At 51.7% G+C, this 17,119-nt stretch overlaps 1 protein-coding gene across 1 annotated transcript; it reads right to left on the minus strand.

The window, feature by feature from the left end:
• Positions 1-11,884: 11,884 nt before the first annotated feature.
• LOC128138238 (olfactory receptor 14J1-like) lies at positions 11,885-12,889 on the minus strand. Its single transcript, XM_052779545.1, has one exon. The coding sequence runs from the start codon at positions 12,869-12,871 to the stop codon at positions 11,885-11,887; it is 987 nt and encodes a 328-aa protein (XP_052635505.1). The 5' UTR covers positions 12,872-12,889.
• Positions 12,890-17,119: the final 4,230 nt, after the last annotated feature.

Raw genomic sequence — 17,119 nt, forward strand, 5'->3', positions numbered from 1 at the left:
CCCTTGGATGCAGGCTGTCTAAAGGGGTGCGTTTGCTCAAGTAGCCCCTGACTTGGTCCTCATCCACTGCTGGCTGTTCTCCTCCTCTTTGAGTCCTGCCTGAGGGCAACAGAAACGTGGGAGACCTTGCAGGGGAAGACAGAGGAAAAGAAGTCATAGTGTACGTCAGACCTACCTGCATTTACTCTTTCTAAATTCAGTAGTGGCCCAATTTACTTTTCTTTGTTTTTCAACTGTTAAGGAAGCAGTAGTGGCTCATCTTGTTGCCCTTGACATCCCTTGCTAGCTTGAACTTTGGGGGAGCTTTGAGTCTCCTAACACAATCCCTGTTTCCCCAGACAACGTTTCTAAACTCCTCCTTTGTAGCCTGTCCCTGCTTCCACCTCCTGTGTGCTGCCTTTTGGCACTGGAGCTTGGCGTTGAGGTTCCTGTTTAGCCCAGCTGGTTTCTGGACATGGTTGTTTTCCTGAGTATCAGGACAGATCCCTCCTGTGCTTGGGGGGAAGATGTCCTTAAAGGCCTCTCAGCGAGTTTAGACTTTTACCTTTCAGAGCTGCCTTCCCATGGGGTCTCCCACTACCACCAGAGCCCTGAGCAGGCCAAGGTCTGCTTCTCTGGGATCCCAAACCTGAGCTCTGCTACTCTCCAGCTTCAGTTCCCTTCAGAACTGGGACCAAGTGATTTCATTGTCACTGCAGCCAAGGCTGACACTTTAACGTCCCTGACTCAGCCTCTTGGCCTACCCGGCTGCTGTGATAAGAATTCGACCCTGAGACTCTCCAGAACCCAATAGGGCTGTTTGCACCCAGTCACTTTGCCTGTCCAGTGAGGGCAAGGTTTGCTGATCTGGAGACTTCCTCAGATTACCTACAGAAGACTTTGTCCACTTCCTCACCCTGACTGAGTGGTTCTAACTCCCACCTTCATGTCACCATCAGTGGTGCGTCATCTGTTCCTAACCCAGTAATGATTGCACAACCTGTTGTCTACCCCACCATACATATTCGAGTTGCCCCATCCTTTACAGAGGCCATGCCCCAGCCTCATTCTCCCACCTTTACCAACCATCCCCCGGTGTCTCCTAAAGAGCCTGTCTCTATCCCTCACAGCACCCAAAATTGTGCAACCTGCCCCACCACGTCACCACAGGGGTTCCCTCAGAAGCTCTGTGATGGAATAAGGGGCTCCAGATCCTCCCCCCTGTGTCTCAAACTGAGGGCCTAGATGCACATTTGGTTTGCAGCCACTCACCAAAGACTTCTCTCATGGGGGAAACTGGAACCAAGCACCCCGGGGCCCCACGTATGCAAAGGCCTTGCTTCAGAGCAAACACTTGCTGGGAAGGATGGCAGGTGGCAATGTAGTGATGAAATGAGATGCTTACAAAGACAACAAGCCGGGCAGTTCCAGTGCCAGAGAAAAACAGGCCAGGGCCATGCCAGGCTTGCAAGAGAGGAGTTTGCTGCCTGAGGTGACTCTGCAGGACCTTGTGCCAATCTCCAGGAACACAAGGTTCCCCTGAGAATGTCCCTGGGTGAGATAAGCCTGCAATCCAGCCAGGCCCTGGACATCAGTGGCATGTGTTTTCTTCATAGCATCATTAGGTGTGTAGAGGACAAGGGAGAAGAGAATTGTCGGGGGTTGAGAGTACAGGGACATAAGTGGAGACCCTGGTGTGATGTGCCTCCCAATCATGCAGGGCCCCTTGGTGTAGACAAGATGGACCTTGCCACGATGCTGGCATTCAGGTGCTGGCAAAAAGACACAAGACCCTTTGGGAGGCCCTGGTGTTTTTCTCCAGTTCCCTCTCCGGTGGAACATGGCTTTCCTGGAGGTCCTGTGCCATATTTGCCAGGCACATGCCACTGTACTAGGTAGCCCAGGCACTTGCCATGGCACTAGAGGCCATTCTTATGCCATTTAAAAGAGAGCCTTGACATAATATCAGTGCCTGCCATGCAGGGATATGCTCATGTCTGAGTTTTGCAGTGAGCTGAGCTCTAGTGAGTGCAGTGGAGGGTGCCTAGACAGAGATCTGACCATCCTTCTGGTGCATGCCTCCTTTTGGTCATCTGAAAGACCAGCAGCTGCCATGGAAATGTGAGTCTAACTGACATTCAGGTGCCCTAAACATTGGGTGTAATCTGAGGTCACCAAGGGACCCCTCTCCACAACCCCACAGCTGATGCTTAGGCAGTTGTGGGTGTCCCAGCTATGTTCCACCAGAGCTTGCAGACACGTACACAAGTTTTTGACCACCCCTGGCACCTCAAACGCCACTGGCTGTTTCTGTGTGAGCAGCTGACAACCACCCTGCATCCCCATGGATCCCAGTGGGAGCTCAGGGCAGGGGCTGGCCTGCGGGCACCTATTTTGCACAAACTGCGCTGGAGCAAGGTTGTAAAAGACCTTTAAGATCATCGAGTCCAACCATTAACCTAACACTGCCGAGTCCACCACTAAACCGCGGCCCTAAGTGCCACATCTAGACATTTTTTAAATAACTCCAAGGATGGTGAGTCAACCAGTTCCCCGGGCAGCCTGTTCCAATGCTTGATGACCCTTTTGGTGAAGAAATTTTTCCTAATATCCAGCCTAGGAATATTGATTTTTGTCAGGAGGTCCTTTCTCATCCATACCAGCTTGCTTGACTTCCTGCCTGTCTGGGTGTACTGTTCTGGTGCTTGAAGAAGAAAGCCTTGACCATCAAAGAGCTCTCCCCTCTTCTCTGCAGGACCATATCCCATGGGATTCTGTCAAGGATGTCCCTTGGCAGACCAAAGCCTGCTCTCCCAAAGTGCTGCTCTTTGCCTTGTTCCCTTCTCTCAGGAGCCTCAACTCTACTTTCTCACCCCTGACCAGCTCTTCCTTGTTTCCAAGGATGACGTCCTGCAGGAAACTCCCCTTCACTGGCTCCTCAGGCACCCTTGCCACGAAGATGCTGTCAATGAACTCCAAAAACCTCCTGGATGGCTTTCACCTCGCTGTGTTGCCCCTTCAGCAAATTTCAGGGCAGTTTTGGTCTGCCATGAGGACCAGGGGCTGCAAACAGGAGGCTTCTTCCAGTTGTCTGGAGAAGGCCTCACCTGCTTTTTCTTCCTGATCAGGTCTACAGCACACAGCCACCCACCACAATGTTGCTTATGTTCTTCTGGCCTCTCATGCAGACTGTCCAACTGTCCGTATCCAGCAGTGCTCCGTGCATTCCTGCTGCTCTCTCACATAAAGGGCAACTTCCCTTCCAGGTCCAGACCGATGGCTTTATCAGCACCTGACCCCCCCAAACCCCTCAGTTTCTCCAGGAGGTGTTTTGGGCCACATTATCCATCCAGTAGCCAACTCACAGACTCTCAGGGCTCTCCAATATGCAGTCCAGGCTTATGGTCTCTAAAATAACTGGCTCTCAGGCCTCTTTTTATACTTGCTGGCTGCTTTGGTTTAATATTTGCTAGTGGTTTCACCCACTGACATACACACCGACATCTCCTATTTTCCCCCACAACCACAGCTGGAAACTGAGAGCACAGACCCTGGAAAGCACCTTTCCTCCCAAGTAGCCCCTGCCTTGACGTGCTTCTGGAAAAGTCCCCCTGGGGTGATCTGGAGCTGCGAGCAGCCCTGACCTATGCAGCACCTTCTCAGCAGCAGAAAGACCCTGCCTTGCTCTGCTGGCAGGTTGCTCCATCCACCCACAGCTTATCCCCGCAGGGCCATGGAGAGATCCCTGGGCAGGCTGAGTGCTGACCCTGGCAGGCGGCAGAGTCCCTGCCCCAGCACACAGCCCCCTGGGGTGCAGGGACCCTGCTCAGAAGGACAGCCCTGGGCACCCCTGGCTGCACACCCAGCTTCACACTCCGCAGCCATCCCCAGGAGAAGGCAGCCTCATGCCCTGAACCTCTGATGGTGCAGCAGGGAAGCTCTTCTCTGGAGCATGTCCTCCTCCACACTAAAGAAACCCTGAGAGCTGTCCTGCCACATCCTAGACACTGCAGCAAGGTGTGCCATTTCTGGGAAACCTAAAGTGAAAATTCAGATAATGACTGCTCAGCAGTGGTAATTTGTGACCAAGCATTTATCTGGCATGGAGGGCAAGAAGTCCCAACAGCAGAAGGGGTTAAACTGGCTGGAAGCAGGAATGCCAGAGAGAGAAGGACTCCCTGTCAGGGAGTGGTTTCCCTTGGTGATGAGATAAGGAGCAGCCACAGTATTGTCCTGTAGCCACTCTGAAATGGGAGGCTCAGGGGAAACTTTGGGCAGCAGAGCTGGGCTGGGCGAGGGACCCAAAGCCAGGCTGAGGTGTTGTCCTGGTTTCAGCTGGGATAGAGTTAACTGTCTTCCTAGTAGCTGGTACAGTGCTATGTTTTTGATTTTGGTATGAGAAGAATGTTGATAACACACTGATGTTTTCAGTTGTTGCTCATTAATGTTTAGTCTCAAGTCAAGGATTTTTCAGCTTCTCATGCCCAGCCAGCGAGAAAGCTGGAGGGGCACAAGAAATTGGGAGAAGACACAGCAAGGGCAGCTGACCCAAAGTGGCCAACGGGGTATTCCATACCATGTGACGTCACATCTAGTACATAAACTAGGGGGAACAGGGGTGGGGGGATCGCCGCTCCGGGACTAACTGGGCGTCGATTGGCAGGGTGGTGAGCAATTGCATTGTGAACCATCTGTATATTCCAATCCTTTTATTAGTGTCATCATTATCATTATTAGTTTCTTCTTTTCTTTCCTATTAAACTGTTCTTATCTCAACCCACAAGTTTTACTTTTTTTGCCAATTCTCTCTCCCGATCCCACTGGGAGGGGGGAAGTGAGTGAAAGGCTGTGTGGTGCTTAGCTGCTGCGCTTTGCAGAGGAGCTGCTCCTGGGCAGAGCTGTCTCTCTGCAGTACTGCCTGCTTGTAATGAGCTCCCTCAATGCCAGGAGCCCAGCCCAGCTCAGCAGCAGAGGACCAGCCCAAGGCAGCACTTTCTCTGCCCCCTCTGGGCTCCCTCCAGGTGTCCCTGGGGCTCCAGGGGAACCTGCTGGGAAACAGGCTGAAGCAATCACTGGTGTTGCCTCCCTCAGCTGGGGAGAGACACTTCTTTCCTGAAATAAAATTCTCCTCTCAGAGACAAAGTTACATCTACATGCCACATTTTTTGGTCGTATTGTTAGACAGGATACCCAGAGAGAGGCAGGCAGGGATCTCCTTTACTCCTGCTGAGGGAAGGGATCCATGGGTCAATGGAGGCATCTCATCCTGCGTTTCTACTCATGGCATTTGAAGGAGGCTCAGCTCCCTCCCATGCACACCACAAAGCCACAGGAGGTGGGATTCCTCTTGCCTCAGTTCAGGTGTGAGCAAAATAGACACCTGCATGTGAGCTCCTTGTCTCAGCTCCCATCTGAATTAATGGAGACGAAAGGCAGGAGTCAGGTGTTCAGATGCAAATCCCTGGTGACATTTGAACTGCCAGAGGTGGTCCAAGATACATGTAGGTAACAGCAAATTGTAATGGAGAAGTTCACAGAGACAGGGCAACATCTTAGGAAACATGTATGAGCCTGGTGGGAAATTCCTTTGGCCAAGTGACATGACAGCTTATGCCCAACTAAAGGCCAAAAGAACCTTTTCCTACTCCTTATCTTCATGGCACTTGGTACAGGTATTCATGTGAATGACTGCAGTCATATACCATAGCGACAGCTGGGTCTCTCTCTTTTCCATCAGCTGAATTTACTATACCTCCACTGACTGTAATGGCATGTGTCCCATGTTCGTCCTCACACTGCCTAACAGAATTCAGGGCATGTCCTCTGTTTAATGTCCAGATCCAGGGCCACAGAGCTACACGAGATGCCAAGGCTGGCAGGGACTTCACAGGAGCTGCAGGAAAGCAATTCCCATTCAGGGTTGGGTGCGTCATAGACTTCCCTGATGGCATCACAGAGACTGTGATTTGGTGCCTGTTTGCTGTACACTAAAGCCATCAGTCAGAGGCATCAGTCATCAGATGCCATCAGGGACGCAAGGTCTGCTCCTTCTCCACGCTAGAGCTGCAGGCATTGCATGAACATGAAGCATGTCACACAGGGGTTTTTACTCACTCCCTTGATGATCCAATCAATGAAAAGACCAAGAATTTTCAGAGTGTTCCTGGATATATCTTGTCTTCAAGGACATCATCCTCCCAGCACAGCAATGGTCCATATCAAAACTCAGTGGAAGCTCAAAAAGGATTTCAAGGGCACCAAGATGAACTTTTGATACTTCGGGAACTGTTACAGAAGAAAAAGAGATAAGGTAGGACCACTGCTGAAATGAGGAAGAGTAGCTCTAGATAGATCTGAGGTACTCTACGTCACAGCCTCGGTTAATAGCAGCAAGGTCTCCCAGGCCTTTGAGCTGTGAGGCAGGACTCTGGAGGAGAACAACCAGCAGTGGATGGGGATCAAGCTCGGGGTTACTCAAGCAAACTACACCCTTACCAGTCCCTGGGAACCATAGGGGCTGCATCCAAGGGTGCTGAGAGTGTGTGATGCAGATCATCTTAGGCCCCTTTAGATGGTGGGAACCCCAGGTGGTGTAGCATTGAATGGGCCTTCTACCTGACTGCAGCAAACCATGCAGACCCCATCCATAGAACTCTGTCTCCTGTTTTGGTCATTCAGGCTACTGTAGGATTTTCATACAAGGATCAATTCTACTCATCATCTCAACAGTCAAACAGAAATAGTGTTTTCATGAGACTGTTTTGCTGCACTGTTAGATACAGGCAAGGCCACGCAGGAGGCATGATGTCCAGTACAGAGTGGGACCTGCCTGCAGGCTCTTGTGTGATAACATGCTGCTGAGGTTGTCCTGTGGCCAAGGGATCTGTGCAGCATAACACAGGTTTGATGGTCGTGCTGTACACGCAGCAAGGTGCAGCGCAGCGCAGCCCTATGTGGCAGTACATCCCCCCCCCCCATCCTGCCAGCAGCATCAAAACTTCTCCAGGAAGGGAGAAGGGGAAGAAAACTCTGGAGGCTGCAGGTTGAAATTTGAACTGGCCAATCAAGATGAGCCAGGTACATAGAGGTGACCCTCCTAGCCAATAGAATTAAATGACCACAGGTCAGATTCGACCGGGGTATAAACGGGGTCACGCCGGAGGACACGTTGGCAGTCCTCCTCGGAGCAGCAGGTCAGCAGTCGGGGACTTCCCCTCGGGCCAGGGCACAGCCCGAGGTAACTCCTCGAGGGAGAGAGCCCTCAGCTTTTAGGTGAGTGATACGCGCGTTTTGAGCCATCACTTTAAATCTTGGGAATTCTTAAGTCGGCTGTGTAGTACTAATTCTCTTTACGTCATTGAGCCTGTGGTTTTATAAGATGTTACCGGACTTCTAACTAACTTTTGCTGAAGAATAAATCTGAGTTTTAACACCTGTTGGATTTGGTTGGTCGTCCATCCGTAACAAGGACAGAGTCTCTCTCAATGGCATGAATACCCCTGGAATGGGGTGGGTGACCCTTGACTTCACATCCCTAGTTATCTCCTGAAGCTTGAGTGGGACCTGGTGGGGATGAGCACGGCGGTTATAGACACAGGTTTAAGCCCACAAGTCCAACACCCTCCAACTGCTGGAAATGGGGAGTCTGCTGAAGACCGGTCGATATCATTGGGCCAAAGAGAAGGTTGTCAGAAATTCAAGGCTGGCCTAGGGGAGATACTGTCATTGTCTACAGCTAACTTATGGGATAGTGCAGAGGAGAATGAGTCAGACTCTTCCCAGGTGGGCACAGTGGAAAGATGAGAAGCCATGGGAAAAAGTTGGGCCATGGGAAATTCTGACGAGGCTTAAGAGAAAGGCATCTGCACTATAAGGTCTGTCAGGCACTGGGAACATGCACCCAGAAAGGCTGTGGGATGTCCACAATGGAGATAGTCAAGCCTCAGCTAGATGTAGTGCCATGGGGGTTTTTGGATCGTAATGAATAACTACCTAATACGGGTAGAAAAGGAAGCCTGGGCAACAGCATCCGAGGTGTCCAACATTAGAGGGGATCACTCTCATTTCTGCCTTTGCTGACAATGGATTCACAGGTACTTTACCCTGCAGGGAATGAAAAATGAGTGGGTCTAGGTATAGCAGAGTCTGCTTGAAGACGCTCCTGTGTCCCAGATACATTGGGCTTAGTGCCCGTTTGCCTATTCAAAAGAGAGCATTTCATTCACTTTGTCTCTTTTTTCCCCCTCTGTGAATCAGGGGAGCTCGTGACTTCAATGTGTGACTTGCTGTGTGCAAAGAGCGGATATGGACAGATAGAGTCCAGGGCAGGGAGTGTTTTGGGGGGTCCTGGGATCTCTGCTTACACAAAAATGTGGTTTTTGTTCATCTAAGGCTATCCGCTGTGGGACGTGGACTTCAGAGGAGGTAACGTGGACTTAATATACAGCCGTTGAGTGTATTACATCACCGCGTGTCTGTGTGCAGCTCGTTCTCCAAGCAGGAGGGAGTTGGTGTCCACGGGCTGAAACATGCAGCTACAAACTTCAGTGAAGAAAGCTCAGATTTGAACAAGGCTGCTGTAAGTGCCAGGTGGTTGAGAGGAAAGGTGGGGCTGGGGGTAGGGATGAAGAATGACCATAGATTATTAGAGACGTAAAGGGTCTTGATTTTTGTATACATTCAAACTCCATTAGGAGGATCAATATGAATTGAGGATTTCTGATATCACATAGTGCATGAGCAGAAAAATAAAGAAAAGTGGGGGAAAAAAAAGAATTCTTTCTTATTGTTTAGTATTGAAATCTTTCCACTTTGACTACACTCCTGAAATCTCTTATTAACCACATAAGAATTGAAGACCTAAAGGAAAATTATGCACAGAGCCTTGGCTCATTAGGGAGTTTTCATGTTAATGAGCCCTCTGGTGTCAAGTTCCTGAACTGCAGATCCTGAAAGATTGAACAAGCCTCTCAAGAAGTAAAAGTCAGCATCAAACTTGCAAGTTTCTGAGGGTGTTACTGGGCTCCAATGAGGAACACCACTGAAGAGACTGTGGAGGGAATGACCAGACAAGGAGGTTTCACCTGGGGGCTGGTGAAACAGGAAGTCAGAGACACTGGTTACAGGTGGAAGATCAATTGTGGAGGTGGCTGTGAAAGCCCTAAATGTGTTTCAGCAAGCAGGATGGCCAAGGCCTGAGCCCCAACCCCCTGGGAAGGGGGACCCTTTCCTTCATGGGATGCTTACAGCTCTTCCCGGGAGCAGTTTGATGGGGGGGGGGTGTGATGCCGAGTGAAGGACAGCGGTAGGACACCTCCCAGGCTCTTTTGGGGGTCAGTGAGGAGGGAACAAGGGCCTAGGGCTGTAAGGAACCGGTGTCCTCGCAAGGGCTTCAGTGGAAGAGACAGCAGCCACTGTGGAGATGACAAGGACTTCAGTTCTGTTGGCACGGAGGAGGGGGGCAGCGCACAAGGGCCCTGTTTGCACCACAGACAGTCCTACACTGTCCTATGCCTGTGCCAGTTTCCCTGCAGACTTTAGCTGCCTCCCCCTGTTTCCCCACCTCACCCTGACCTTGCGATCTCCCAAGCTTTACTGATGCCTGTGAAAGGCAAGACGCTAGCTGCAGTACAACTTGCTTAGGAGAATGAACACTATCTGACACTATGAGCTTTTACCTCAGGTCAATGTGACCTGTAGACCCAATCTAAGTCAGCTCTTCATGACTGAGAACACCCCATAACGACAATAAAAGCACGGAAGATTTACCTTTCAAAAAACCAGGCATGTAGCCATGAACCAGGCATGAACTACAATCGACCAGAATCCAGGATAAACATCCCCCACCTGCACCGGCCATCAGTTTAGAACAATGACGATTAACACACCACTGACCATACCTCTGCATCACCTGCACAGGTCAAGCGTGTACTGATCCCGTGTGGGACAAGTACACACCAATTACGTGAGCACTAATAAATGATGGGGTCATCCCTTAACATGAATAATTGGATTGGTCTCTACAACTGTATTGGAACAGATGCAAACCCTGCTTTCCTCTGTGTTGGGGTCCTCCATGCATTAGGCTGGGGCACCACTATATGCACAGCTAAAATGAGAGAATAAATTACCTTGGTAATTCTCTGCTAAGCATCCTTGTCTGCCTCCTAAGCCAGCGAATAAGTGACTTTTACATGCTAATTTGTCCTCACTGGCTGTCCCATCAAACACAAAGCTGTGGTTACCTGAGGATTTGACAATGCCTGGGAGTTCCCCACAAACTGTCTGAATTCTTCCAGTACCCTGCTAATGCTCCTCTCACACCCAAAACACCCCAGTCCCTGACTTGCTTTGCTCCTGTACTTGGCTCTGTATCCCAGCACTGAAATGCACGTCCTCCTCCTTCTGCTGCCTCAAAATCACTACTTCAGGTCCTCTCCCTGCCTTTACCACACTCGCTGCTATGCACACACCGCTCTCTCCCTGCACTGCCATGTGTCTCACAAATCCAGACTTCCCGCCTCCCCTGCAGTTATGGCACTGCAAGAGGGTTCTGCCTTTTCCAGGATCATGGATGTTTCTTGTGGTCCATCCAAGTCTGGGGAGTGAAGGAGGAGAAGAGAGCAAGGTCAGCTCATGAGGCATGACTGAGCACAGCCACCCCTAGCAGCAGGCATTCCCTATCTGCCAGGTAGAGGCATGTACACAAGACGGAAATATCTCCATTATCCTTGACGTGCACAAGAGGGGAATTGCTTCCTGCCATCTTCCCAGGACAAACCTCCTCCTCCTCCTCCACTCACACGGATCAACTGCTTTCCATTTCTGGGCTCAGACGTGGTTGTAAGGATTTGCTAAAGCCATCAGCCATTACCTTGTTTCTGACCGACATGCCCTGAGTCTCTCTCCCAGGCGTGCACATGGCCAGTCACTGCTGCTCGGGGCCCCACTCACTCTTCAGAAGAAGCTGGGCAGAGCTGGCCATTTTCCCCATTGCAGGCACTGAGCCCAACCAGAGGATGGAGATAACCTCACAGCCAGACTTAGCATAAACCGGGTGGACAGCCAGTGCTAGAAATGGCTGGTGAGGGAGGCTGGGGGGTGACAAAGGCCCTGGGCCACCTTTCTGGTCCATCCATGACACCAAGGGCACAGACAGGCCTCCCCTCTCCTGTACCTGCATGTCTCAGCCCCCATCCAGGAGCCCTGTCTCTGCACCACAAACCCCCTGATGCGAGGCCTCACCCTGCACGGTCACGCAGTACAAGCTTTACACAGATGTTTTTCCCTCCCCGGAACCTTCCAGCTCAGCCCAGCTCCCCCCAAAACCTCCCCCTCCCTTGCCCTCTCTCCATCCCAGACCAGTCTGGTCTGGCCCCACAGCACTACTTGCCACAGGGTGCTGCAGAGCTCTGGGCACTCACCCCAGAGCCCCAGCCCCTCTGTAGGGCAGAAGGAGTCAGCCCAGAGATGGGTGGGCAGAAGGAAAAGGAGGTCAATGGCACCCTGTGCCCCCTGTTCTCCTCTCAAGGATATCCTGAGAGGTCTGCAGCCTCTTTGTGCCATCCCATCTCCCCAGGCTAGCACAAGAGCCCTAGTCCTTGCGGTCCTCAAGAGCTCCTAATCCCCCAGGGACAAAGCAGCCTGCCCCAAGCCCGTGCAGCCAGAAAGGTGTTTTTATTTCCCATTCATTCCTGCTAAGCAGAGGATGGATCTTAGACAAAGAAGTTGCTACAGGTCCATGTATTTTGCTTAAATAACATGCTTTCCCATTTCTACAAAGGCTCAGTGTCACACAAGGAGGGTGGATATTTAAGGGGATAAAATTTATATTTATTTGAAGACAACATCATCAAAAGTGGAAAAAGGGAAAAACAAGTAAAGAAGGAAAGGCAGACTTGGCCTGTCATGACATACACTGGGAGTCACTTGCACAGGAACGTAGGCAGTCTATGGCTGCTGAAAACCATTCAGTTGCCAGTTTCCTCGGGGCATCCTTGAGCTCCTCGTTCCTCATGCTGTAGATGAGGGGGTTCACTGCTGGAGGCACTACTGAGTACACAACAGCAAACACCACATCCAGGGATGGGGAGGAGGTGGATGGAGGCTTCAGGTAGGAAAACACTCCAGTGCTGATAACCAGGGAGACCACAGCCAGGTGAGGGAGGCACATGGAAAAGGCTTTGTGCCGTCCCTGCTCGGAGGGGATCCTCAGCACAGCCCTGAAGATGTGCACATAGGACAGCACAATGAAAACAAAACATACAAAAGCTAAAAAAGAACTTAAAATAAGAAGTCCAGCTTCCCTGAGGAAGGTCTCTGAGCAGGAGAGCTTGAGGATCTGGGGGATTTCACAGAAGAACTGGTCCACAGCATTGCCCTTGCAGAGTGGTACCGAAAACGTATTGGCAGTGTGTAGCACAGTATTGAGAAACCCACTGCCCCAGGCAGCTGCTGCCATGTGGACACAAGCTCTGCTGCCCAGGAGGGTGCCGTAGTGCAGGGGTTTGCAGATGGCAACGTAGCGGTCGTAGGCCATGACAGTGAGAAGAAAATACTCTGCTGAGATCAAAAAGACAAACAGAAAGACCTGTGCAGCACATCCTGCATAGGAGATGGCCCTGTTGTCCCAGAGGGAATTGGCCATGGCTTTAGGGACAGTGGTGGAGATGCAGCCCAGGTCAAGGAGGGAGAGATTGAGGAGGAAGAAGTACATGGGTGTGTGGAGGCGGTGGTCACAGGCTACGGCGGTGATGATGAGGCCATTGTCCAAGAGGGCAGCCAGGTAGGTGCCCAGGAAGAGCCAGAAGTGCAAGAGCTGCAGCTCCCGTGTGTCTGCAAATGCCAGGAGGAGGAACTGGGTGATGGAGCTGCCGTTGGACATCTGCTTCATCTGGGCATAGGGACCTGTCCAAGGAGGAAAACACAGTAAGGTAGGGGAGACTTCTCTGAGAAGAATCCAAGCTAATTCCCATAGATATTCCTCCTGCTACACACACCCCCTTTTCTTTTTCCAGGAGACCTTCCTCGTCTCCCTGGCTGGAGCCCTGGTTGATGCTGACTGAGTGTGCAGTGAGGAGAGGGGCCTCTGCCCACAGGATGCCGAGGAGACAGTCCTGCTCTGCAGCAGTGGGTTCATGGGAACCGTGGGGGCAGGGGCCAGTCCTGCTGTCCAACTTTGTCAGATGAAACTGATCCTAACACAGGTGGTCTTGTCAGCATCTGACCTCCCAGTACTAAGGAACGGGGAGGGCAAAGGCAGGGTTTTTTACAGTTACCCCATGTCACCCGGGAAGTGTTCTTGGACATCAGAAACCCTCAGCATTTCTGCGGCACTCAGGGAGAACAGAGTGAGGGCTGCAAAGCAAGAGGATTGTCTGCATCTTAGAGCAGGAGGAGGGGAGCTGGTCTGTCCCTCTGTCTTGTTCCCAGCTGCCCTGAGATTACACCTGTCTGAGACGGAGGCTCCCCATGTTACCCTGAAAAGCCACCAGACACTACTGAAAGGAGAGGGACCCACTGCAGACCACTAAATGTCTCACCCTTTCTCAAGGTCTCAGCACCCTGTTTCTAGCCAAGGAAACACACGGCTCATTTCATCAACCCAACAGCATTTCCTCAGTCATAGCATCTCCGCACCTCTCTTTGTGGGCTTTCAGATAACAGAAAGATGCTATGCGAAAGATTTCCATGCTTAAGGACAGCTCACAGCTTGGAAAGCCACCCCAAAGACATGAAGCCAATGTCCTAATGATTACATCTAATCCAGGGAAAATCAGTTCATTCCCCAGCCCCTCAGACTGCATTGCCCACAGCCCCACAGGTGAAAGCTGGGACACCTCATTTCCATGGACACACCTGCATAGGAGGACCCACAAGGTCAGTGTGTGACTCTGCAGCTGAAACTCCCATTCCCAGAGAGCCTGACAGCAAGAATGAAATAACCATAGAAACAACACAGACAACTGGAGAAACATGGGAAAATACAGTGAGGGTCTGGCTGAGAGAGGCAAGCAGAGAGGCAGCTGGGCACTCAGGAAAGTTACCCTTACTCAGCTGTTCAGACCTCCTCCCAGACACCAACATTGCCAGGCAGATGTTCTCAGCCCCTGAGCTCGGCAGTGGGAAATGGGCACGTGGCTGGAGAGCTGCACCCACGGCTCTGCTGGAGCTCTGGCTGCTGAGGAGATGGTTCATGCCTTGGACCCCCCAGCTCTGAGGGCAGAGGCTTTGCTGGGAGGGAGAGAAGCCAAGGGGGCTTGCTCAGAGGAAGTGGTCTGCACTGGAGGGGATTATACGGAGTTTTCTGTATTCTCTCTCCCACAATGTTTCTGGGTTTTGTTTCCTCTCATTCCCTGATCATATTCTTGCTGGCTGGAGATTTTCCTCCTGGGAGGTGTTTCCCTGTGCCACTTCTTTTCCCTGTCAGCACTCGCAGATCACATCCCAATCTGTGTGCACTCCCCCTGGCCCTACAGAAACCTGCCTGTTTGCAGGGCACTGGCCAGGCACAGGCTCCTTTTTGCAGCTGGAAAAGGGCAGATCAGAACAACACTGGGAGGTCCAGCAAGAGGTGTTTCTGGTGTTGTCCATGGGCGGAGGAGTGGCTGAAGGCATTTTAGGAAGCTCTTGGCAGACCTACTGATCATTCAAAGTTGCAGTTCAGGAGTCTCAGGGACTTGTTAAAACTTGAGTGCTCCTTTTCCACTTCTCCTTTTCCCTCCTCCCTCCCTACCCCTCTGGAATAGGAAACTGAGAAGACAGACTCAGGAAAGCTCCTTATCTTTATAATTCCTGCCTTGATCTTCCCTTGAAACATCCTGTCTGAAATATTCTGGGGGTGATTGGGAGCTGTGAGCATCCCTGACCCACGCAGCACCTTCTTGGCAGCAGAAGGACTCTGCCCTACCCTGCCCCACCAAGGGTTGCTCCTTCCACCCACAGCTTCTCCCCACAGGCCTGTGGGGAGTCCCTGGGCAGGCTGAGTGCTGACCCTGGCAGGTGGCAGAGTCCCTGCCCCAGCACACAGCCCCCCGGGCTGCAGGGACCCTGCTCTGAAGGACAGCCCTGGGCACCCCTAGGTGCACACCTGGCTTCACACCCCTGCAGCCATCCCTGGGAGAAGGCAGCCATCATGTTCTTTATCTTCCCTCTGATGGTGCAGTGGAATGTCCCTGTTCTGCAGCACATCCTGCTCCTCTACAACAGACGAACTGCGAGAGTTGTACTTACAGATCCCATAAGCTGTGGTATGTGCCACCCTTAATAGATCCCTCCAGGAAACACAGCTGCTTTTCCCTGCAGCCAGAGACTTACTGCGCAGAGGGCTGTGAAGAATTCTCTTTGAATCAGCTCTCTGCATCCTCCCACCCCAGGCCACCTATAAACTCTCTCTGTGTCACTCCTTTCCCCTCAGTGCCTGCAGGCAGTGCCCTCAGCCCTGCTGTGCTTTGCAGAGGAGCTGCTCCTGGGCAGAGCTGTCTCTCTGCAGTGCTGCCTGCTTGCCATGAGCTCCCTCCAGCCCAGCAGCCCAGCCCAGCTCAGCAGCAGAGGACCAGCCCAAGGCAGCACTTTCTCTGCCCCCTCTGGGCTCCCTCCGGGTGTCCCTGGGGCTCCAGGGGAACCTGCTGGGAAACAGGCTGAAGCAAACACTGATGTTCCCTCTCTCAGCTGGGGAGACACACTTATTCCCAGCACTGTAATTTCTCCTATGAGGAGAAATTCCTCTCTATGAGGAAAAGATTTGGACATGAGAATCACCTTTTCTTGTTCCATCGTTACACAGGACACCCAGACAGTGACAGGCAGGGAGCTCCTTTGCCCCTCTGAGCAAAGGGATTCAGCTGAGTCAATGGAGGCATCTCATCCTGGGTATGTAGTCCTGGTGCTGGAAGTGGACTCGGCTCCCTCCTATGCCTGCCACAAACCCTCAGGAGGTGGGATTCCTCTTGCCTCAGTTCAGGCATGCAACAGATAGGCACCTGCATGTGAGCTCCTCATCTCAGTTCCCTCGCTCATCAATGGAGATGGATGCTAGGAGTGAGATGCAAATGTCTGGTTACATTTGAGGTGTTGGAGGTGGTAAAAGGTATGTGCAGGCACCTGCAAACTCAAATGGAGCAGTTCATAGAGACAGGGCAGCAACTGGAGGCATCCTCTTGGAGGCTCTTGGGAATTTCCTTTGGCCATCTGAAATGACAGCTGATGCCCAAATGTAGGGCAGCCGAACTTATTATGTTCAGGGCAGCTCATAGAGTTAGTCATCAGAACAATTGGAGCCCTGTGCCATAGGGAGAGCTCAGCCTCTCTCTTTCCCGTTCGCCATCAGCCGTTTACCAGATCTCCACTGACTACACTGGCAGTTGTCTCATTTTCAACACCACAATGCCTACAGAATTCAGGGCAGCTACTCAATTTAGTGTTCAAATCCAGGCCCAGAGAGCAACCTGAGATGCCAGGGCTTGCAGGAACAGCAGAGGACTTACAGGAAAGCCATTCCCACTCCGAGCGGGTGCATGACAGACACCTCAGCCAGCACTGCAGGCAGTGCAATTTGCTGCCTGCGTGCCATTGACTGCTACCTCCAGTCAGAGGCATCAGTCATCAGATGCTGTCAAAGAGGTCCTCCTCTACCCAATAGCTGCAGGCACTGCATGAACACGAAGCACGCCACACTGGGGTCTTTGCTTACACCCATGCTGATACAGTCAAGGAACACACCAATCATTTTCACAATGTGCCTGAATACATCTTGTCTTCAAGGACAGCATCCTCCAAGCACAGCAATGATGCTTATAAGAACTCAATTGAAACTGAAAAGGGAATGCAACAGGAACCAAGATGAGCTGTTGCTACATCAGGAACAGCTAAAGAAGAAACAGGGAGCATGTGGGATCGCTGCTGAATTTAGTAAGAGTAGGTGTAGATAGATCTGAGATAGTCAATGACCTCTTTGCCTCAGGTACTGCCATTAAGGTCTCCCGGGCCTTTGAGATTTGAGGCAGGACTCTGGAAAGGAACAATCAGCGGTGGATGAGGATCAACCCAGGGGTTACTTGGGCAAACTACACCCTTAGCAGTCCATGGGACTGGAGAGGTTGCATCCAAGGGTGCTGGTCAACAAGGTCAGCTCACGCGGATG

Source organism: Harpia harpyja, unplaced genomic scaffold (assembly GCF_026419915.1).
Source record: "Harpia harpyja isolate bHarHar1 unplaced genomic scaffold, bHarHar1 primary haplotype scaffold_120, whole genome shotgun sequence".
Taxonomy (NCBI): domain Eukaryota; kingdom Metazoa; phylum Chordata; class Aves; order Accipitriformes; family Accipitridae; genus Harpia; species Harpia harpyja.